Source organism: Anas acuta, chromosome 5 (genome assembly GCF_963932015.1).
Source record: "Anas acuta chromosome 5, bAnaAcu1.1, whole genome shotgun sequence".
NCBI lineage: Eukaryota > Metazoa > Chordata > Aves > Anseriformes > Anatidae > Anas > Anas acuta.
The window spans coordinates 28,244,291-28,267,551 of record NC_088983.1 but is presented as its reverse complement, the minus strand read 5'-3'; the positions used below and the strand labels follow the sequence as shown (position 1 = coordinate 28,267,551).

The 23,261-nt window shown below is 53.6% G+C and overlaps 1 protein-coding gene across 1 annotated transcript; it reads left to right on the top strand.

The window, feature by feature from the left end:
- Window positions 1-6,344: 6,344 nt before the first annotated feature.
- Window positions 6,345-22,316, top strand: IGF2 (insulin like growth factor 2). Its single transcript, XM_068683443.1, has 4 exons — window positions 6,345-6,892; window positions 12,574-12,736; window positions 18,830-18,996; window positions 19,736-22,316. The coding sequence occupies exons 1-4, from the start codon at window positions 6,791-6,793 to the stop codon at window positions 19,976-19,978; spliced, it is 675 nt and encodes a 224-aa protein (XP_068539544.1). The 5' UTR covers window positions 6,345-6,790; the 3' UTR covers window positions 19,979-22,316.
- The last annotated feature ends 945 nt before the right edge of the window (window positions 22,317-23,261 follow it).

Genomic DNA, 23,261 nt, shown 5'->3' with positions numbered 1-23,261 from the left:
TAACTCACCACCCCGAGGGGAAAGCCTCCTGCCAGGCCATTCTGGTGGCTCCAGCACTGCCACCTTTCCCTGTGCCCCAAGCCCATGCTGACTGGAACCTCATCGCAGCATCCCCACCGTGGCCGCCCCTGCTCTGCTGGCGCCGTGCCGCACTATCGCCGCGCCGGGTGTATTTTTCAGCAGCGGAGTGTATAAACATTTCCAGCCAAGTGCACTTAGCGTAAATTTGTTTGCCAAGTGCTATTGCCTCCCCTCCTGGGTTAGGATTATGGGAGAGTGTTTTGGTTAAACCGGAAAACAAATCATCTGCCCTGCTCAGCGCTCACCTCTCGCCTCCCCGCAAGGGTGTCCATCACCCGCGGTGTGGGCAACATGGTCTGGATGGGGTGGGAGCAGGGTGCCCCCATGTCACTGGCCATGGGGACCTTATTGCAAACTCCCATGCAACTGCTGAGAGCTGTGAGCATCAGCAGGGGCAGTCCCAGCCCCTAAAGGAGAGAGGGAAAGGGAAGCAAAGGTATTCTTGCCCCCATCTGATGGATGGGGATGCAAAATGATGGGAAGCGAAGTGACTTGCCCATAGTGGTGGCAGAGGGAAGCTGCACTTGAGGTATGGGAACCATGTACAATCCCCTTGCTACTCCTTCTCCCTGAATCCACAGCCATCTGCCCATGGGAGCCTGACCCCAAGGACGTCCTTCTGGGGTCTTCACTGACCCTCCAACCTATTTCTGTACCCAAAAAGCCCCTGGGCCTGAAGCAGTGATGGGGTGGTCCCAGCTGCAGATAGTGGACATGGAGGTCCCTGAAATGGGAAACTCAGGCCCTGGGATGCTCCCACCCCATGCTTTGCCCCAAGACAATGAGAGCTGCAAACAAAGACCTGCACCGAATCACAGCAGCAATGCAAAGGGAAAAAAAAAAAAAAAAGGAAAAAAAAAACAGAGGAAGAAACGCCTGAAAGATACATAGCTGGGATTCCTGAACCCCTCAGAGGTATTCGGGCTTAGCCAACAGGCTGTTTTTTTTTTCTTTTTCTTTTTTTTCCAAGGCCATTAATTACACAACAGAGACGTATCTGCACTGCTCCACCTCTCCACAGTCAATGAGGGCCCCGCATCTGTTCCCTAAAATTTTAAAATGTGCCACCAGCTGCACCCAGTGCCATCGCCTGCATTGCGCCTGGAAAAATAGCCTGCTGGAGGGTAATATTCTCCGCCTGGTTTTCTGGGGAGCATTGAAGGGGAAGCCAAAGCACGTGCCTCTAAAGCAGGTCTGAAATACGGGAGCTGCACCAGCAGGGAGGGCAGGAGGACGTGGCCGAGATGAAAGTCTTCAGGGAGGCTGAGGGGAAGCTCTCTGAGGAGCTGCACCAAGGCACAATTGGTGCAAGGACAGCATATGGACTTGCTCTGCAGACAGACCCAGGAGGAAATACATAATTCCCCGTGTTTGCACAGTGCTATGGAGAGCCAACTTCATCCCCTGGCGCTGGGAAGAGCTAATCGTACCTGCTGGAGCTTCTATTGGTCCTTCAGGGGCTTGGACTTCTTCCTCCCTATGACATTCCAGTGAGCATTTCCATGGAAATGGTTTGAAAAAAAAATAAGGAAAACAGGAAATTGTGATGTGCTTAGCTGTTAATATAGGCACAGACCCATCTTCCTTCTCTGCTACTGTATTTGTTGCACATTTTTGACATGAATAATCAGACAAAACTTGGAGCCTTCCAGACTCCCACTGCAAAGAAATGCTAGGGAGAGGGCAAGCATTTTTTCTTATCTACCCTATCCCACCCTTCTCAAACATCCCTTTTGGGAAGTCTTTAGCCACGCCAGTATCCTCTTTGGCAACCAGGGAAGACCAAGAGATGTTCGGCCTTCTCCAGCTGGTGGAGAGAAAGGAGACACTTCTCTCCCTCCCTGGGATGCTCTGACCCTCTGCTGCACCCAGCCCCCACCCTCCTGGCTTTGGCCAAGCTGCAGACAGCGTGTTGAGTTTTAAAAGATGCTACAGGAATACCAAGCTTGTCCGGTCTGCCAAAAATGCAAGTTTGTCCTCTGTATAAATCGGATGAAAACACCTGTGCCTTTAACCGCTGTCACAAATTCCTCTGGCACGGTGCAATAATTTACCTCCGAAGAACTCCAGTTTTGCAGTGCTCAGCACTGTCTGGGTCCTTAGCTTGCATCTGCCAACTTCTCTCCCGAGCACCCGAGTCCAACGAATGCTTCAGGGCATCGGCAGACCAGGGCAGGAGTTGCTACAAGAGCCTCCCTTTCACCCTGCTCATGCCAAAAAGAGGTCCTGTGCTGATGCCTAGACCACCCCTCTTTCCCCCTACCCACCCAGCCACCCTGCAGCAGACACCAGGAGCCCTGAGAAGACCTGCCTTGCCTCTGCTCTTGTTTGCTCCTCGCTGACCGAGGGCCCCAGGTGAATTATTTCTCCCACTCCCAGTTCTTTGACTTCAATTTTGTGCGGGGACCTTACATATATCACATCCTCTGTCGCCAATGAATCTCTCCTGTTCAAACAGTTCAGCGTGCCCCGGGATCAATATATTTTAGCAGCGTGCAAGGACACTGTGTTATTGCCAATTTCCTGGGTTGTACAGAACAAAAGGTATCACTTTCTTAAAGCCTCTGAAAAACGCTCTGGGCCAACTAAGATTACTTCTCTGCCATTAAACAGCTGCATTCAGGACTCTTCCTGTTCACTGTCTCTCCTCACTAGTGATGACATTTTCACCCAGCCTTCAAGGACAGGAGATCCCAACCCATGAGCCATCCTCACCCTTCCTCGCTCTCATCGTGGATGTCCCGACCTGTGTTTCCCCACTCCGACATGTTGGGCACGTCAGTAACACAGTCCAATTTCTCCCGGTTGTCCTCACCGGTGACAAATGAAAACGTAAGGTGCTTTACAAATTGGGGTGTCTTTGTGAAGCTGAAGGCACGGAGCATGAACCGTGCAACCCAAATGACGAGAAATCCCCTTCCTGCTCGTCCTTTCATTTGTAGGATAATTGGGAAATAAACCAAATGAGCATCACAGGGAGCCTCGGCTGAGCTGGGATTAGGTGACCTCTCCCCTCTGTGGATTATGGGTGGAGAGGGAGAGAAAATCCATGCAAATGTCCTCTCCCCTGAAGGTGTCTGCATGGCTCGGCTCCGCAGCAGCATTGCTGGTGCCCACCCTGGCCCACAACCACTGCATTTCCACAGCTGCTTGCATTCCTCTGCCCTTGCTGTGGCTCGTGTCTCTGCCCACAAGGTCCAGGCTGGCCGGAGCTGGCCCTTCCTTCCCCCTTTCCCCAGAAAGTTCTGCCACGTGTCGGTGGCCACCCAGGAGCCGCTTTGACCACCTCTGCTGGGTAGTGCTGTCAGGGAGCTTTGCAGGCCCCAGCAGCAGAGCTTCTCCCTGCAAACCCTGGGCATCCCCTGGACATCCCAAGAGGTTCAGGAGTTGCGTTGGTGCAGCCCTGCACAGTTCCCAAGCCACGATGCTTCCTGGGGTGCTGGGCTGCAAGCAGAGCTGCTCCGAGCCCCTTTGCTCCAGCAGCCCTCCTCTCCCTCTCTTTCTGCCTCCCCAGCTTCAGGTTCATCCATGCCCTTGGCTCCCCAGGTCCTCCTCCAGCTCTCCATTGCAGGCCCTTGTTGCAGGCGATGCCAGGGGCTGGAGTTTGGGGTGGAGGCAGCTATTGTTCCAGCTATCTGCAGTGCAATGTTCCTTATGACTGTATTAAATGAAGGGCGGAGGTCACACAGCCCTAGTTTAAATTAGGTTTAGGCTGACCTTTAACAATATTACACTCGTGGATCCTCTCATAACTCACGGAATAAACTCCCAGAGGGTTTTACCACCTCCCTCCTTTCTTCCTACTGTAAGGATGCCCGAGGCTTAATGCGCTTCTCTCCAATTTCGCTTTGATTTCTAATCCTATCCCCTTCTCCCCCTTCACCCCCCCAAATACAGATATATTCACTCCTTTAAAGGTGGGGGGAAAGAACCTGTTCCTTTTCTCTTCTGGGCGACAGCTCTTTCTTTTGTGTCTCTTTCTTCCCTACCCCGCCCCCCTCCTCTTTCTTGACACAATGCACTATTTATTTGCACTGAAGGATAACTAAGAAGCAATTAAAAGATCAAAAGGCACAAGCACAAGTAGACCCAACTTGGCAACTTGTGGGGTGTATTTTGCTGCTGTCGCCGAAGCTGCACCAAAATGCTGGGTTGTTTTTTCCCCCAGCCAGAGGGACACCTCTCTTATTGGGTCGCCTCTTCCTCAGAGCAGACTTTTTTATGATCGCTATTTTTCACCCCCATTGTTTGCTATTGCAGTTGTTTACTGGAAAATCACTTGTTTTTCTCAGGGAGATTAACCCCCTCCAAGCTTTCTTTTGTCTCCTCTCAGGAGGTCCTTGTGCTGAGCTGGGGGAAGGGAAGGGAGCTGGCTCCTCCAGCTATTACCCGCAGCCTGCTCACAGCCCTGCTCACCCCCCTGCTCACTGGGTCCTTTCCTTTGATGGGGTTCTGCCTGCGGTGGGGAGAGGTGCTTGATCTGCCTTAAGGAGACCAGCTCTGATGAGCAGTTCATGCTGGACAGAAGGCGAGACCCCATGATATGGAATTTCTAAGTCCTGGGCATCTTGGAGAAACCTTGGAGAAACTCCTAAAGCCAATGGAGATGCCTCTCCATGGAGAAACATGAAGCTCCGGGATCTGCCAGTGGGGCTCCTCAAGTGCTCACTTTCTTTGACAGCCAGGCCACTTTACATACTTAGCTATGGATGCAGGAGCTGAGATTTGATGCCTGTGTTTAAGTATGATGGGCAGACTGATGCTTCCTCAGCATCACATCCCTCTCCCAGGTGTGCCGGTGTTTGCTGCCCCAACCCCAGCTCACCTGCTGGGTGTGCTACGCAGTGACACAGCCCAGGGGGCAGCCCAGAGATAAGCAGGATGCTGGGCAGGGCAGGACCTCCAAAGCCCAGTAGCAAAGGACCAGTCCTGCTCACACCTCACATTTTCTTTGGCATGTTTATGGCAATTCCAGATGTCCCAAGAGGCACCAAGACCCCATTCTTGAAAGAAACAAGTGCAAACTTGAAAAAACTTTAAAAAAGAGTTTCCTTAGTGCACGTCAGAGTGAGGGCTGCTGAGCCCTTGCCCTACCACGCCAACATCACTTGAGATGCAACAACCTGCGGCGCAATTTTGGGCAGCTCTGCCCCTCTCGGCGCCACGGCGGGTGCATGCCTTGCAGTGCAACTTGAGCTGTGCATCCCTGCAAGCGGACGCCCACCCGGGCAGCGGCGAGGATGCAGGCAGCGGGTGCTGACTTTGGTGCTGGTGGAAAGCAAGGAGGGTCCTTTCAGCCCACCTCTGAGGCAGCCGCTTCCACAGCAGGGCAGGGTTTTGGGAGAAGGGGAGTTTTGCTGGGCGCAGCACGGCGTGACTGCCATGCAGCACCAGCGGAGCGGCAATCGCAACGGGCGCGCGTTCGGATCGCGCACCGCTTCACAGTGAAGCCTGGGAAAAGTCCCCTTGGCTTAAAGGCAACAGCTTGCACAAGCTCAAGTGGAGCGGGGGCAACCCAGCAAGCAGCTACCGATTTCGGGAGGTGCCCTTCAGGGTGCAAAACCTGAGCACCCGTGCCCCGTGGAGCGGGACCATCCATGTTGTCCCCAGGGATGCACACAGGCAGAGCGGGGGGCTCACATCTGATGATGCGGGGATAATGTAATGCGGGGTATGGCCACGGTGTGAGCCCGGGGGTGGCCGTGCTGCCAGCACCCCCATATGTCTGCACCTTCAGTGGGGAGCCCTCAGGAGAGGTTTTGGGGTCCGGCGCAGGGCGGGAGGGGTGGCATGTCCACCTGCGCCCTGTGCGCACCTGGAGTGAGACCCAAAAGCAGGGCTGGAGCTGCAAATCCTGCTGCTCCCTCTGCTCCCCCCCCCCGGGAATTTCGGCTCTCTGGAGGGCAGGAGGGGCGCGCAGAGGGTGCCCCAGCACCTCGGGCAGGGGCTGGCGGCGCAGGCCCCCATCTCCTCCCCTCACCTGCGGGGGGAGGCGGAGGATGCGCGCAGCCCCCGGGCCCCCCCAGGCCGGGGGCCGGCCGGGGTGGGCTAAAGCCCCCTCCCGGGCGGGGAAAGCCTGCGGCTGGAACTTCCCGTCGCTCCCCGAGCTGGACTTCGCAGGGTTACGAAGAAGGGAGGGAGAAAGAGGGAGGGATCGCTCTGCAACATTATTGGCTGCGTGGCCGGGCTGGTGTTCGCTGGGGAAGTCAGAGCATGCCCATTGGGGGGGTATAAAAGGGGGGCAGCCGGAGCGCCTTGCCTGTCTCCTCGCTCGTGGGGCAGCCAGCCGGGAGCAGCGGGCAGCCAGGCAGCCGGCCCCTCCGCCCCGGCCAGGGGGACGCAGTCAGTAAACACCACCACAACAAAAAGTGAGAGCCACCCAAGGGGCAGCCAAAGCAGAAGGAGAGAAAGAGGAGGAGGAAAAAAAGGCAAAAAAAAAAAAAGGGGGAACAAGGAGAAAAAATAACAAAAGAAAAAAAGGAAAAAGAAAAGGAAAAAAAAAAAAGAAAAGGAAAAAATAGAGAGGAGAAGGAAGGAAAGCGCTCGCTCGCTCTCTAGAATAACAAAATACCTAATCGTAACAAAATAACATCCTCCAGACAAATTCAAGCAGGGACTTGACATACCAAAAAGGCAAAGCGAGGAGAGCAAGCCAGGGCGCGGGGAAGGCGAGCCAAAGCCGCGATCGCTGCCAGGGCCGGACAGCAGCATGGCAAGCGCCGGGGCACACACGGATGAGCGCTGCCGGCAGCCTGCCTTCCTCCCCGGCCCGCCGCCGCCAGAAGTTGAGAGTAGCAGCGGCAGCGCCAAGGTAAGCGCCGCTCCGAGCCGTGCCGAGCCGTGCCACGCCGCGCCCAGCCGTGCCACGCCGCGCGATGCTTGTGCCGCGGGATGCTTGTGCCGCGCCGCGCCGAGCCGAGCCGAGCCGTGCCGGCTCCGCTGCTCGCCCTCCCCACGCGTGTCACTAGAGGGACCCCGAGAGCCGGCCCAGCCCGGGCTGCCCGCGGCCAACTTGCGGGCTGTGCGCTGCGGGGGGTGCGGTGCGGTGCGGGGACCCCCCGGGCACCCCCACGGTACCCGCGCGCCTTGTGGCGATGGGCGTTTTTCCGCCCGTTGTTTTTTTTTTTTTTTTTAAATAATTATTTATTTTTTATTTGCTGTAAAAAATACGTTGTTATTATTTTTGCGTGGGTGGGGGGCGCGCAGCGCTGCCCGCATCCCCCTGCGAGGCTCCTGCGCGCCCCTTGCGCGGGGCGTGCGCGGAGAGGACGCGGAGAGGGCGGGTGGGGGGAGCGGCGTGGAGGGGGCGTGGGGCGGTCCCGGGTGGGCTGGGGGGGCCGGGGGCAGCACGGCGCGTGTGCGGGCAGCCGCGATCGTGCGTGGGCCGGGCTGGCCCCGGCGGCGGGGCCGGGGCTATGCGAGGTCACGGCGGCCCCTGGCTGCCCGGCGCGCTGCGCTCCGCGCCCGGGCTTTGGGAGCGGGGACCCGGCGGGGAGCAGCGTGGAGCTGCTGGGCTCTCATCCGAAAAAACACCGCGGCGTGTTGGGTCCCGGAGGGATAAAAATACAGAGAGGGAAAAACAAGAGAGCGAAGCCAAAATGGAGTGAGAGTTAATGGTTGGCACCGAGCCTTCGACTTTGTGTGATTTTTTTTTTTTTTTTTGCTTCCTTCCCAATTGCTTTTCCCTACAGTAATTGTTTTAAGAGAGCAACTTGGAAGGGTTTTAGCACTCTGTTGAGCAGTGGGGAATTGGGGCACATGAGGAAACTCAGACTTAGCGTAACTGTACCAGCAGATGTGGCTGCCTTGCCTCCAGCCAGCGGTGCTTCGGCAGTGCTTCTGGCATGCCGGGGCTCACGCCGGCACCGCGGGGCCACCCTGTGTGAAAATCAGGTTGGTGGGGGACGTTTCAAGCAGACACCTCAGGAAAAGGTCTGCTTTAACCCTCAGGTCCAGGCTTCCTACGTGAAGCCTGCAGTTTTCTTCCCAATGCCAGGGTGTGCTTGGGAGGGCCCGGTTTTCTTTGTTTTTATTTATTGTCAGGTTGTGTGTGTGTGGCTTCTTTCACTTAGCAGGGTTCAGCGCATTGGGTTTATTCCTCCTCCTCCTGGCTTGATTTACAGTGGAGTTGAGGAGCCTGGGTCGTGGGTTCTGTAGGGGTGACTTTGTGCTAAGGACATCTGGAGGAATAAAACTGACTGACACTCCCGATTTGAGCTCCGCTGAACTGTTTTGGACCCAACTTGACAATTTCGGTGGGGGTGAGCGGGTCAGAGCTGTAAATCTTGCTCCACGTTGTCGACACCCACACGAGTTCACTCAGCCTTTCAAAGGGGCTATCCCAGCTCCTGTGAAAATTCATTAAGGGATAAAAGATTTGACACCGCAGGTCCCCTCCCACCGCCGCATGAAACCGGAGAGCCAAAATGCGTCTGCGTGTGTGTCCCGGCGCTGCTCCTGACAGGTGATCCTTTTTGCAGCCTGCCTGCAGGGCTGCTGCTTTGACCAAGCAACCCAGAGGTGTTGGTGCGTGTCTCGCCATTGATTCCTATAGGCTTTGGAGCGAGCCCTACTTGCCTCATGGAGCAAAGCACTTCTGTACGTCTTTTCTTTTTTTAAATAAAGCAAACACAGCAGGTGAGGTCTTATTTTTAGAGGGACGGAGGAGCTGGTGCTCTTCCAGAATTGCATACGAGCACTGGAAGTGGCCCACCCTCTCCCGCTCGTGTCCTGGGACTGACCTCTCAGCTCCGTTTTCGGGCTGGCTTTGCTTTTCGAGGCTGCTGTGTCCGAGGGGGTGAAGAGATGCAAAAGGAGGGGGGTCAGGGGGCACCAGGGGAGGAAATCTCCACTGGGGCTGCAGCCTGGCATCGGCAGGGTTAACACGGCTCTGCCAAGACATAAAGCAAGCTGAATGTGTTGTGGGAATATCACTTGTCAGTAAACTCCAGTCACCACAATTTCTGATTTAACAGCTTAACTTGCTGTTAACTTTCCCTGCTACGCTCCAGGTTTCGGCCGTGGAGGCAGAAAGGCGAGAGGAACAATAAAGAAAGGAGTTAAGTGAGGCTACTAAATCGGACTTAAATCCCTTCCCTGGGTCCTGCCAGCTGTCTTTAGAAGAGTTAAGCAAGATTGCATTTCCTTTTTTTTTTTTTTTTTTTTTTTTTTCTGCCGTAAATCAACCGTTTCTGGGCCGCCTACCAAAATTTGTGCAATACTCCCCGGTGGGGTGAGTAAATGGGACTGAATACCCCATTCACCTTTCTGAGCTTGGTTTTTCTGCAGCTCCGGGAGCCCTCGCTGCAGCGCCACGGGGTGCGGGATGGGAGGGAGGAAAGGTGACCCCCGGCACGGGGCTGCTGATGGGGACGAGCGGCGAAGACAAAAAAGCGAGGGCTAAAAATAGAAGCGACACTGCCAACCTCAGCCATATAAGTGTCATGCGAGCCAGGTGCCAAGAATCAGGAGGGTTGTTTTTTTTTTTTTTTTATTGCTGTCAAGCCCGGTGATCAGAGCTGAGCAGCGAAACCCCTGGTCCCAGGTGGATTTTATCTGCCTCGATGGTCAAAAGTTTTGCAGTTTGAAGCCTGCTTCCTCCAAGATGAGGGTCCGATGTCACATCTTTTCTCCTTTAGACAAAAGTGGAGGCTCTTCTGCAGCCAGGAGCCTCCAGGGATAAGGATTTAGGCAGGGAACATGTGGCCGGGGTGGCAGGAGGATGCAGGGTGCCCCTGACAGAGGTATGGCACGTGGTGGCTGCTCTCCATCGGGTACCACTGGGCGCCCCTACCCCCCAACTCCTCCATCCAGGGCGGGATTTTGGCTGCCAAAGGCGCCTGCCAAGGGCTGTCTGTGCATCCCTCTCCACTCCCGGGAGGAATAACACAGCAATACGCTTCGTCTCGCAGTTGTTGGCAACGTCTGTGTGCTCCCCATGCACATGGGTGCATGGATTTCGGGATGCAAGGGATGCCTTGGCTCCAGCCCCGGTGCTGGGACGTGGATGCTCTCTCTGGGAGCGGGTGCTGCTCGCTGCACGAGCACTGGGCATCTCCTGCAGCAGCAATACACCAATCTGCCTGCTTTTTCAGCAGGGTGATGGAGGCTGGGCTGCAAAAACGTAGATTTCCTCCCCACCCCCCCATCCCAGCACACAGCACTCATTTGGGCTGACAACTTTCTTGCCCTTTTAGACACTGCACTGCTCCACAAAGAGCGAGATTTGAAATTTATTTATTTTTTTTTTTCCTGTCCAAATCCAAATTTTGCAGACTGGGCCATCTGTCAATTCCCTCCTACGTTGTTCTGTTCATATTAAATTGTAATGAAGGCCAGACTGAAGGAGGAATTAGGTCAGACAGGAGGTTCAGTATCCGTTTTTTGGGAGATGTTGCCCAAGAGAGGCACCGTGGTTTGGTTGGCTCTGCGCAAGCCTGGATGCAAGGGATGCCTGAGCCTTCCTCTGAGATTTGGCAGCCGGGCCTTTTTAGCACATTGTGGCCTCTTGGCCTCCGAATCCCCAGCAGCTGGACAGAAATCGCCTCTCCAGCTGATCATGCAGCAAATCCTTAAAAAATACTCCAGGCAGCTTTGCGCGGGAGGGCGGCTCCGCTCCACTGCAGACCTGCCTTCGGGCTCGCTCCCATCACGCTGGTGCTGGTCCAAGGGGACTTTCTCCATTGGCGTGCCACCACCAGTGACCTGACTGTCACTGGGCTGTGGAGAGGTGATTGGGGTTCCCCGAGTGCATGGAGCATCCTTCATGTAGCAGCCCCATGGCGAGGGAGCACCTCCACCCACCCAGGGCAGTTTTCTGGTCCCACACGTGCTGGTGCGGAGAAGGGAAGGAGAAGGAGCCTTACATCTGCACAGGAGATGATTTTCTAAATTTTCCTTGTTTTCTGCCCTGGTTCAAACTGCACCCTGAGATGTTTGCCCTCTTCCGATACACGCACCTGGGGGTGGCAGTCAGTATGACCAATTCAGGCCTGTTTTACAAGGATGAAACTCTGGTGGACATAGCATCTCTCCTAGTCCTTTAGGAAAACACTGTCACCACATCGTTCCTGTTACCTGTTGCATGAGGGAGGCTCTGAAGTACAAATGAAGGCTCTGAGGGCTTCAACGCACGATGCTGGGAAGGGATTAAGCCATGGTAACTGAAGCCACATGCAGAGTGTTGGGTACCCGATGATTGAATTGTGAGGGGAGAGCTTACAGGGTTGTGCTGGGTTTCTTCAGAGGGGTGTCAGCATTTGGACCATTCTCATCCTCATGACTTTGGCCCACATGGCTTCAGGAGTGTTTCCCACTCAGTATTTTGGGCTTGGACACCCTAAAAGAGCTTGTACCGGGAGGCAGGCAAGGCTTGCACCTGCAGCTCGGCTTTTGCAGTAGCCAGTGCTTTCCAAAAGAGAAGTAGCGTTTTTTTGTTTTTTGTTTTTTTTTCTTTCTTTCTTTCCCTGCAGACCGTATCAGATCTTCCCAACACCAAATAGTGCATCTATAGCACGATGCTGCTGCGCCTCAAGCAGCACAGGTGATGCTGTAGTGATGATCCTTGCTGCTTGGAAGAGCTCACAACTCGTGAGCACGGCAGCTTTCCAGCACTACTGGTGCACTGTGTCTGTAGAAATTGGTGATAAGGGTGGCTTTGTTGCTGGCAGGACCGTAGTGGGGCCCCTGGGGACCTGGGCTAATTTCCTAGCTGCGCTGCAGACTTCCCCTGTGACCTTGGGCGAGTCATTTAATCTATCCCGGGCTTCGGCTCCATCTCCGAGCATCCCACGGGGGTGAGGTAATATTCATTAACTGATATTATTCTCGAGTTGCTCAGATGCTATGGTGATGAAAGCTGGAGGTGAAACCCAGTGCCTCGGCTGAGTGTTAGCAGAGAGAGGGGCTGCTCTGCTGGAGATTTAGCACTCGCCCGTGGGGGCTGCTGTTTTGACACAATTCCCCCCTTCATTTTGAGCTGAGCTCTTGGCCACCACCGTTGCTTGTAGCCATGCAGCGATGCTTGTTGCTGAGGGACGACACAGGGATGTTGCATCACGCAGTGGGGCAACAGCATCCCTGTGCTGATACCCCAGTGGTCCCCAGCCGCGTCTCCCTGGGGACCGCTGTGCTCCCAAGGGATGTCTCTCTGGTCCCGGCCCTGCTGGGCAAACACGGATTGTGCAATCAGCTCCCTGATTGCCTTAGCAGTGCCTTTTGGATGCCTGGGGCGAAGGCCACTACTCCCCGGCAGAAGCCAGCTTTCCTCAAAAGCGGGAGGAAAGTTCATTCGCTCCGCCTTTGGGAAAGCGCGCGTTCGGGTAGGGCACGGAAAGCTTTCATCGAAAGCGAAAACAAGCCACCTCCTGGCAATCACTTGAATGATTTTCCATTTATAAGGGAAGAAAAATAAATAATTGGGGTGGTGGTGGTGGTGGTGGTGGAAGAAGGGGGGTCTCTGGCACCACGCTAACGCTGTGCCTCCATCCCCAGGTGCAGAGGATGTGCGCAGCCCGGCGGCTGCTGCTGCTGCTGCTGGCTTTCCTGGCCTACGCGTTGGATTCGGCCGCGGCGTACGGCACGGCGGAGACCCTCTGCGGCGGGGAGCTGGTGGACACGCTGCAGTTCGTCTGCGGGGACAGGGGCTTCTACTTCAGTAAGTGCCACATGCTCACGCAGGGTGCTCGGTCCCCATGCCGTGTGGTGCCAGGACATCCATGCCAGGTGCAGAATGTGCTGGGGGAGGTGGGGTGGGATGGAAAGGACGGGTTCTCCACCCTGCTGCTTTTCCTAATGGCATTGTGCATGGCGAGGAGAGGAGTGAGACAAGCGACAAGCTCAGGTGATGCTGAGCACTGTTTTAGGGGACTTGGTCCCATGGGGAAACAGGGTGCTGAAGTCAGATATTGCTGGGGAGCAGCGATACGTGGTTGGTTTGCTGTTGATGTGGGCAAGTCACCAAAGTAATGAAGGTTTCTGCTGAGCTTGGGCTCTGGGTTCTTTTAAAACCCAAGCAGGCTGTATCCACAGCTTCTGGTTGCTCCCTGAATACTCCTGGTGGCTTCCTGGCTACACACCAATGACAGTGATGGCGCACCCTTTTCCAGCACAGCTAGTGCCAAAAAAACGTGGTGTTGATGTCATCTGCAGAGTGCAGGGACTTTGAGGACAGTTGCCTGGAGCACACTTTCCCTCGTGGTGTTTTGGGGGTCTGGACCATTCACATGGGCAGCACAAGAGCTCAGCTGGTGAGCAGGGAGGAGGAGGAGTAAGGCAGTAGCGATGGATGCTCAGCGGTACGTGAGCAGGGGAGGGTGCCGTCAGCGTGACGATGGCATTATAGCGGCCCTGAGAGTGAAGACCCCATGTCCTGCAGCCTGCTGGGGACTGAACCCTGTAACAAACTACAGGAGAGATGTGAAGGCAAGCAGCAGGGAAAGGATGCACGTAGCAGCTACACGGGGCACCGTGTGCTTGGCAGTCTTTGCCTCTGCTCTGGTTGGGGGAAAATGAATTAAAGCGATGTGCAAGGTCACTCTTGAGTAATGTGGCAAGTTGTTTTTTGGAACAGTGGTGCTGAGAGCCACCCTCCCTCTCCTCCCAGTCTGACTTTTGCAGGGAAAGGGGTGCTGCATGGTCAGGAGAAGATCCTGGGTGCTAGTGCCCAACCAGGCTGGGCTGAGCCTGGCTGAGGTACACCCCATCCAGAGACCGGGCAGGGGGCTGCCAGGTCCAGCTGCCACCAGAGCTTAGCCCGTGTGATGTCCCAAGGGTGGTGGCACTGCAGGTGGCTTTGCCACTAGCCAGTTCCCCTAGGAGATGGTTTTGGGCAGGTGGCGATGCTTTTTGGGACGCCGTTCCTTTCTCTCTGAGTTCAGCTGAGGGGTCTGCACCATAACTGCCCTTCCTCTCATCTCACCCTCCACATTTTCTCAAACCACTGAGCCCACAACAGAGCTCAGCTGGGGCAAGGGACACGGGCTTCTCCCTCCCATCTGTGGCAAGTTCCTCTCCTGCTCTCACACCTCTTCCTCTCCCTCCCTATATAGAGGAGCATCCGTCTCCCTCCCCGTGTTTCTCTTCCCTCCTCCCCCTCTCTGGGGATGAAATGGAATGGGGCTTTTGTTTTACAGACAAATTGACCTCCTTTCACCTCGAATAACCCGTCCTCCCAGTCCAAATAAAAACACTTTTGAAGGCAGACAAGTAGCTTCGTGCCAAATGGCCAGTCTGGTGCTTGCAAGAGGATTCTCACTCTTTTTTATTTTTATTTTTTTACCTATCCCCTCCCTTCTGGTTGAATATTTCTGGAGAGCTCAGGTGCTGAGGGATGAAGGGAACCCCACCAGTCCCATATTTTAACCTCTGCAGCCTCTGGCCAGTCAGCACTGAAGACACATTTGGGTACCAGCTCTACTTGACGAGGGCATGGGCATTCCCAGTGCACTTCTTTCTTCCCTCTAACTCTATCAGTTGATCCCGTAAAGAGAGCAATTCTTCTGCCTACATTAGTCTTCATTCCTAGATCCTCATGGCTAACACTGTTGCCCCTGTGTAGGCTCTATAGGGCATGCTTATGTTGCATGATCATGGTTTATGTCCTGAAACTGGCTCTGGGATTGTCCTGAGCACTTCTCAGCCTGCTGTTGGTGTCAGAAGTACAGCCTGATGAGCAACCTGTGCTAACAGCATGGTTCATACGGGAGGTAGATGGCTTTGATGGCCTCATCCCACAGATATGGGTGACCCCACATGCTGGAAAGGGCTTGCCTCAAACAGTCACCTGGTAGTCTTGGGAAAAATAAGAAGGAAATGGCATGAAAATCCACCAGTTTTTCTGCTGCGGTGGTGATTTTAGCTGAGGTGTGCCTTCCCTGCTCTGAGCTGCAGCAGTCTGCATCCAGCTCCAGCACATGAGAGGTGTTTCACACCCCTGGTGTCCCATGGTGGGGACATAGGCAGCCTGGACCCAGGAGGATGCACCCCAAGGATCATGATGTCCGCATGTCCATTGGCATGGAGAGGTGCCCCTGGAGGTACCGTGATGGCAGATGCTTGGGACTGAGGATGTTGAAGCTGCCTCCCAAATCCCCTAACTCGGATACTTCATTGTTTTTATTTGGCATCCCACTACCAGGCTTTTACCATTTCCACTCCTTTTTTTTTGAGGGATGTAGCAAAAATCTGGAGATACATTGCTTTACCTGATCTGCTTGTGAAAGGGACAACACTTTGCATGGCGCACCCTTGGGGACGAGTGCCACTGGTCCCATGGCAAGCACTTGGCATATTCCTGGTGCACCTGAGACCTGCGGCAGTGATGCCACCAAGAGCTGGGGCTGCAAAGGAGCAGCTCCAATGGAGGCTGGAGCCTGCAGCTGCAGCCACTGCCTTGCTCTCCTCTTTCTGCTGTGATCCCCTTCCATGATTGAAGGCTTCTGGGGCCAGCACGCAGGTGTCAGCAAGGTGATGCCATCCCACAGCATGGCCTCAAGGAGGGAAAAAAAAATATAAAAAAAGAGAGGAAAAAAAGAAAAAGGTCAAGAGGAAGCCCCAGTGGCGAATTTGCTGTCATGCACCGCCGGCGGGGAGGGGAGAAGGGGCTGCGGGGGGAGAAGCGTCTGACTTCTCTGTAAACAACAGCTCCTGTTTCCTCCTTTCCAACAGCTGATAAGAATTTAGCTCTTTGCGGCCGCTTGTGCTGACGGGGCACATTCTTGTGCGCCGCTGCTCCTGCGAATAATACTAGGAAAAAGCAGGGGGGAAAGCGCGGTGCCGGGGCTGGGGGAGGGCCAGGCTGGGGGCACTGGGACGGGGCCGGAGCTGCACAAAGGCCCCCTTGTTGCTCCCGACATTCCTGCGTCAGGGGCGCGGGGACTGTTTGCACCCAAAGTCCCCTTCCACTCGGCTTGCCGCCTGATGGACCGGAGGAGAGGGGAGCCAAGGGTGGGGAGGCGCCTCGGTACAGTGATGCCGGGGAAGGGACCCTCCTGTCCCCACCCCGGGTGCCATCACCTCTGAGCTGCAGGTACGCGGCTACCGCCCCCGCGCTGTCCTGGGAATGCCATCAGGATGCTTGGCAATCCCTGTCGGGATGCCCGGCAATTGCTGTCGGGATAGCACAGTGCCACCCAGCACCAGCCCACAGAGGCTTTTGGTGGAGCACGGGTTGGGGAAAAAGGGAGAATGGCCATTTTTCGAGTCCCCCGAGAAGGCTGGGAGGTAGCATGTTTCCTTGGGAGAAGGTGGCAATTGTTGAAATGGGAAGTGGAAGGGGAGTGTGGGAGGAGAAGTGCTTCACCTCCTGCTTTGCTATGTACCTGGCTTTGGTGGTGACGTTAAAGTGAGATGCCACCGATGGGTGAACGCCAGGAAAATCAACCTTTAGTCCATGCGTAAATCGTGGTTCGGAACAAACCCCTTTTCCTAATCCAGGTCAGCGGCCATATCACTGTTAACTAGAAATTTCCTGGCATCTTTTCCCCTGGTTGTTATCTCCAGGTGCTTTCTGGGGCTAAATCCCAGCTTGTTGTTTGCCAGCTTTTGTTGTTCTTGTTGTTTTCCCTGCAGCAGCACTCCCCTAGAGGATGGGGATGGCATTTGGTGCTCTGGGCATGGACAATTATGTAATGGGAGATCTGCCCCCCCAGCCCCTCGCTGCAATGCTGGCGGCAAGCAAGGGAAACAGCACGTAGGGACTTTATGCAACACACGAAGGGCAGTGCTTGAGGGCTGGGGATGTGTCCATAAGGTGGGCAAAGCAAGGGGCATGGATAGCTGAGGGCTGTCTCTCCCAAAAAGTACCCTTTATGGTGGGTGGTTGCATGGGTTTAGATGCTTTGGTCCATATGTATATGTGCTTAAATATATATTGCATATATATATTGTGTATACATACAAAGAATATATGCATGTGGCCCTCTTCTCCATTGGGCATCACCACCTGGATTGCCTGCACCGAGGTCACTTATACGGCAGCAGGCAACCAACTCATCCACCTGCCTATACAAGGAGGGCCCAATCCAGCATACTTGTGGCCACGAGCATTTTAAAGACAGAAAAACAAACCCGTGGCAGTGCTCCCTTCACTGAGCCTTGGCTGAGACTGAGCTATCCTTCTCACCTTCCCATATAGCTGGCTAAGGGTCATCTCTGAATTTTTCCCAGAGAAAAAGAAAAAAAAATAAATAGGAGGGGGGTGATGCAAGGGGGAAGAATGTGGAAAATGAAGCATTTGAGCTGCCTCCCGAAGGCGGGCTGCATGTTATGAGTCAGCTGTCCCATCGCGGTGCACCCGATGCCGTGCTTGCTCTCATGACCTCAGAGCGCGGTCGTGATGCTCCAGCGTTGAGCAAAGGGCTCACTGCAAACGGGGCGAGTTTGACAGCTAGCAGGTGCTGTGCTGCCAGGGGCTTTGCTATTGCAGGGTGTGTGTTGAGGTTGGGTCACGGCATTTTGCATGCCAGCGTTGTGCACGCAGCACTGCACTGTACATCCGTGCCTGCATTGTGTATTTGGGGTTGCTTTGCACGTGCAGGGCTGCATTGGATATGCACGGCTGCATTGCAGCGTGGAGGGCTGCATTGCACATGCAGAAAGCTGCTGGGCTTTGCATGTTGTCCTGGGGCACTTTGGGTGGGCACGCAGGTGCGGTACCCCTTGGGGAAATCAGCCAGGGCCGTAAGATCTAAACAGGAGAAATATTTGAGCTCCTGCTTCATCTGGATCGTGTGGGGGGGACCATGGGTCATGCATGGGGCCAAAGCAGCGTCTCCCCAGCTGGATCCCATCTGCAAACCTCACGAGTACTGCTCTGCCTCTGTGTGGGCTGTGCTCCCCTCTACCTGAGCCCCTCACCTCGGCACTCTGTACATGAAAACACAGAGAAAACCCTCTAGTTTGGGGCCACTATACATTTAGGAAGTTGCAATTCCTGAGCAAATTTGTTTTGTGTCTGAAATCCAGATTTGCCTCTCTCTTCTATTTCAAGAGGGGGAGGCACAAAGCAAAACCAGTGTGAGCCTTCTCCCCGGAGTGGTTTGGCTGTAATTAAACACCGGAGTGAGATGCTCTCAGTTGTTGCCGTGCTGGACACTGGCGTTTGCATCCTTCTGCAGGGAGAAACGGGAGAGGAACCGTTATTAAAAGATTAAGTTTAATAGCTATTCTTGGCGTGCCGTTGTGAGCCTGTATTCTTTCTGCAGCTGTCTCCGAGCTGTCCCATCTGGTAAAATTTAGCCGCGTTGGTTCGCTTCACCTGCCCGAGCGTCAACACGGCAGAGGGAGGCTGGCAGCCACAGCGCCGCGCTGCTTCTTTCTAATAAAATGTGCTTGCCAGGATCAACATCGCAGACGTTCGTGGTAATCGGTGTGGCGTCTGCATCCGGACTGCCGTCCGCGCCGAGCTCGCTAAGGAGCAATAGGAAGGGAATAAATTACAGCAATAGAAAGTGCCCTTAATTAGCATCGTGTGCACACGGGGAGCCCTGTCGGCATTGAGAGCATTTGTCTGGGGAAGGTTTCATATGAAACCTTGTAGGCATGCGTTGAAGGGATATGAGTGTTTTAGGGGAAATGCTGCTGGTTTGGAAGCATGTGTGCAGCAACTGGGGGGTGATGAAGCTGGTGGATGTGCTGGTGGGGGTCACCAGTCTGGTCACAGCTGGAGGGATGCCTCCAAGGCGGAGGCTAGCGGGTGGCAACGTCTGGTCTGTATTGACGGCTAACGCCGAGGCCTCTGCCCTTGCAGGTAGGCCAGTGGGACGAAATAACAGGAGGATCAACCGCGGCATCGTGGAGGAGTGCTGCTTTCGGAGCTGCGACCTGGCTCTGCTGGAAACCTACTGCGCCAAGTCCGTCAAGTCTGAGCGCGACCTCTCCGCCACCTCCCTCGTGGGCCTCCCGGCACTCAACAAGGTAGGGACGGCCCTGGGTTTGGCAGCTCTCTAAAACAAGAAGGAGAGGAAAAGATAGGAAGGCCTTGGAGGGGAGAGGACAATTGCTGGCTCTAAGATCCACTGCTTCTGCAGCCAAGGCAGCGTGCAGAGCCTTGAAGAGTTTGTGGCCATGGGGGAGTCAAATAAGTTACAGAAAACAAACTTTTAATCACAGGTTGGTTTGTGTTGGAAGGGAACCCTAGGAGCATATAGTCCATCCCCCCAGCCATGGGCAGGGACATCTTTCACTAGATCACACTGCCCAAATGCCCATGCAACCCAACTTTGAACACCTCCAGGGATGGGGCATCCACTGCTTCTCTGGGCAGCCTGTGCCAGTGCCTCACCACCCTTGTTGTGAAGAAATTCTTCCTCATATCCAGTCTTTTCTGGTCTGAAAGAATTGCCCCTTCTGTCCCCACAGGCCCTGCTAAAATCTTTCTCCAGATTCAATATCTATTGACAGGCTGCAGCAAAGAGCCCCTAGAGCCCTCTCCAGGCTGAACAGCCCCAATGCTCTCAGTCTTTCCTCACAGGAGAGGTTCTCCAGCCCCTGATCATTCTCACGGCCCTCCTCCAGACCTACTCTAGCAGGCCCTAGTCCTTCTTGCGCTGTAAGCCCCAGAAAACGAGTAATGTGAGGTGGGGCAGACAGAGCTCATGGGCAGGGTCGGCCATGTTCCTCACACTGACGCTGACGTTGCTCTTCCCCTCTCCAGGAGAGCTTCCAGAAGCCCTCACACGCCAAGTACTCCAAGTACGACGTGTGGCAGAAGAAGAGCTCCCAGCGGCTGCAGCGGGAGGTGCCCGGCATCCTGCGCGCCCGCCGGTACCGGTGGCAGGCCGAGGGGCTGCAAGCGGCTGAAGAAGCCAGGGCGCTGCATCGCCCCCTCATCTCCTTGCCCAGCCAGCGGCCCCCAGCGCCGCGAGCATCCCCCGAAGCCACCGGCCCCCAGGAATGAACCATGACTGGCCGGCTCCATTTGTGATCTCCCGGGGAGAGACTGGCGAGACCCGGCCCCCCCCGAGCCCCTCCGTCCCCGAGCCGAGGAGCGGGGCGGCGGGGCGCCATCACGCCGCTCCGGCCCCAACCAAACAACTGACACAAGCAAGGAGGGGATGGTGGCGGCGGCGGTGGCCGCACGCGGCGTCCTCCTTTTGGGGTGGGGGGGAGGGTTGTTTCGTTTCCCAGGCCTGTCTCGTTTCCCCCGCGCACCCAGTATTTTTCAAGCCTTGTACTTGCAAAGGGACAGTTGGGCACTTGAACTTTTTTTGCTGCCGGGCACTGCGTGACATCCCCGGTGCCAACACCAGAAGACAAAAGAAAGAGCAAGAGGGAAAAAGGATATGAAGTTAACTTTTTTTTATTTTTTATTTTTTCTCAAGAAGAGGAGTCCATTCCGTGTCTTTCTTGACAATAAAGTGAAAAACAAAAACAAATGGGGAGAAATGTTGAGGGATATAACTTTTTTGCCTCATTCCCACCCCACTTTTTTTTTCCTTTTATTTTGATTTTGTTGGTAACTTTTCGTAATTTTTATAACTTTCTTTTGCACCTTTAAAAAGAAAACGTAACTGAGACGAAGTTCCGAGGAGACCCATCTGCATTTTTTGTGTGTGTGCTTAATTACAAGATTCCAAATCGACTTGCACCTTTTTGAAATCATCGCTGACGGGAGAAAGAGAGGAAGAGGAGAGAGAGAGAGAGAGAGAGAAAGAGAGAGAAGAAAAAGGAAAGGGGAGAAAAAAAAAAAGAAAAAAGTGAGCTGATGCTCACTTTAAATGGAGGAGGCGTCTGCATTGCACATTTGCCACGGATTTAGTTGATTTATATATATAATATATTATATAACTTTTTTGGCAAAAAAGCACTATTTTTATGGGACATTTTGTGTAGTATCTGAAGAGGGATTGTAATGTTTAAAATGTGTTATGGTGCTAAAGTAAGTTGGAAGGGAAAAAACCCAGAAATAGCAAGGGAGGGTGGGGAGGGAAGGACAAGATAGCGAATACTGAACTTGAAATTTTAGCTTTTCGTTTTAGGAAAAGTGTGATAAATGTGTTTCTTTTCTCTTCTGAAATATAGCTTGGTCATGACCATATGAGCTAGTTGGCTGTCACTCATGTACACAGATGCACGCACACACAGAAATACATCTACACGCATCCTTTATTTTTTTTTTTTGTAGAAAACAAAACAAAACACAACACAACGATTTAGTCTAAAAGGGAACTGTTCTAGAGACTAACTGCTTTGAATGGCGAAGGTATTGCCAGGTTACAACTCCAGGCCCTGCTTCCGTGCGGAGCTCGGCTCCTCCATCCTCCCAACCCTGGCGGCTTGCTCGCGCGAGCCGAGGCCCTGCCGAAGCACCAGCCCCACCATCTCCTTTTCCTCCTCTTGCCCTTTGTGTCCTTCTTGCAGAACCCCCCTGCCCTCCTCCCCTTGCCCCAACGAGCCGGGGCCATGGAGGATGGCAGCCGGGACTGATGGGGACCACCCCAGTGCAGGGCAGGCGTCCCCCCCGGTGCGGTGACCTCCACCTGCCGGGTGGCTGGGATGGGTTGACGGGAGGGAGGAGAGGCAACTCTCTGGCTTTGAGGCTCAGGATTCGATGAGCAGATGGGTTGGAGAGGTGGGCAGAGGGCTGTAAAATAGGTTGGTTTTTAAAATAATATATATTATCTGTCTAGGAACCGTAAAGAGGGGGGAAACAATTACATCTCCCTGTGATATACTCTCACTTGCTAATAAAATGGGGACACTCTGTTAACCAGTTCTGTACTTGCTTTGTCTTATATATCCATACATTTAAAACATAAAAAAAAAGACTACTTGAATTGTATTCTATCTCGTGGTTTTGAGGGGAGGGCTAGGGGGAGTCTCGAGAGGGGGAGGATTTTAATGTATAATCCTTTTGTTTGTTATTACCTTGCAATGTTGAGCCATGAAGCCTTTGTTTAAAAAAATGGCACTGCAATACACGACAAAGAAAATCCTTTATTTATTTTATTAAATATATATGGAAAAGAATGAAAATTGGTCCAAATTAAAGGGGGGGGGAGGGGGGAGGGAAAGGGAAGCGGGTGGGATGGGGAAGGCAGAATAAAAACAGAGCAATTGCAAATAATTGATTTTTTTTTTTCCTTTTCATGTGTCTTTTTTTAAAAGAAACCTAGTTTTTATTTTTTAAAAAGAGAAGTAAAAGCTTTCCTGGATGCTTTGTACCAAAAAAAGAAAAAAGAAAAAAAAAAAAAAGAAAATCTGTTAAGCAAATAAATATCCATCCAGAATACGGAGCCTGACTTTTTCCTTTATTTTGGTTTATTTTTGCTCTTGGGGTTGGAGTTGGGTGTGGAGAAGGCCACACCAAGCGACAAGGGACCTTCATCACAAGACGTTTCTAGATTCAGATTTCCTGTTTTCGCCGCTTTCTCAAGGCAAATATCACCTCTCAATTTTTAGCTGTTCTGCTCAGCTGCTTTTCATCACTTAAAACCATCACGCACCAGTGCAAACAGGAGGTAAAATGCCATGCTATCCACCTTGGTAGTAATTCCCACTGATGTAGAGTTATGTCTGGGCAAAGTAGTGCCAAGGCATCCTCCAAATCCTCAAATTCAGCCAGATGTCATGCCGTCTGTGCAGTCCCACAGACACAGCCAAAATCCCAGTACTTTCGTGGGACCTGGCTGGATCCAAGCCCCCCCCCCCCCCCACCTCCCCGCAGACAATTTGGGCTGGAAAAGCTTTACCACCTTGAAAACAGAGTCAAAGATTCAGGCACTTGAAAAAGAGTATATTAAACCAGTAAGCCAAACAGCAGGTTTTTTTCTCAGAAAGCTTTTGGATTTTTTTTTTTTTTTTTTATGGTTAGTCAAGAGGGTTTTCGCACAGATGCAGAGCTGGCTGCTTCCTTTGGGCATTCAGAGATGATTTTAAAAATAGGTGAAACCTCAGTGACATCTCTTGCCTGCTTCTTCCAGGGAGCAAAGCAGAGAGGCTGGGAGCACCGTAAGGATGCCGGTACTGTTTCCAAGTACCACATTGATGTTGCTGGAAGTGGCCTCAGCTCTGAGAAAAGCACTCAGTCCTCTCTGTTGGGCAAAATAAAATATGGACTTTGGTGCTTGCATGGGTGTGCTGAGTTCTCTTCCTTCCTAGGGTGCTGACATGCTTGACACCTTCTGTATCCCCACATTTGCAGTGGGATCATTGCATCGGTGGGACAAAAATGCAGAACC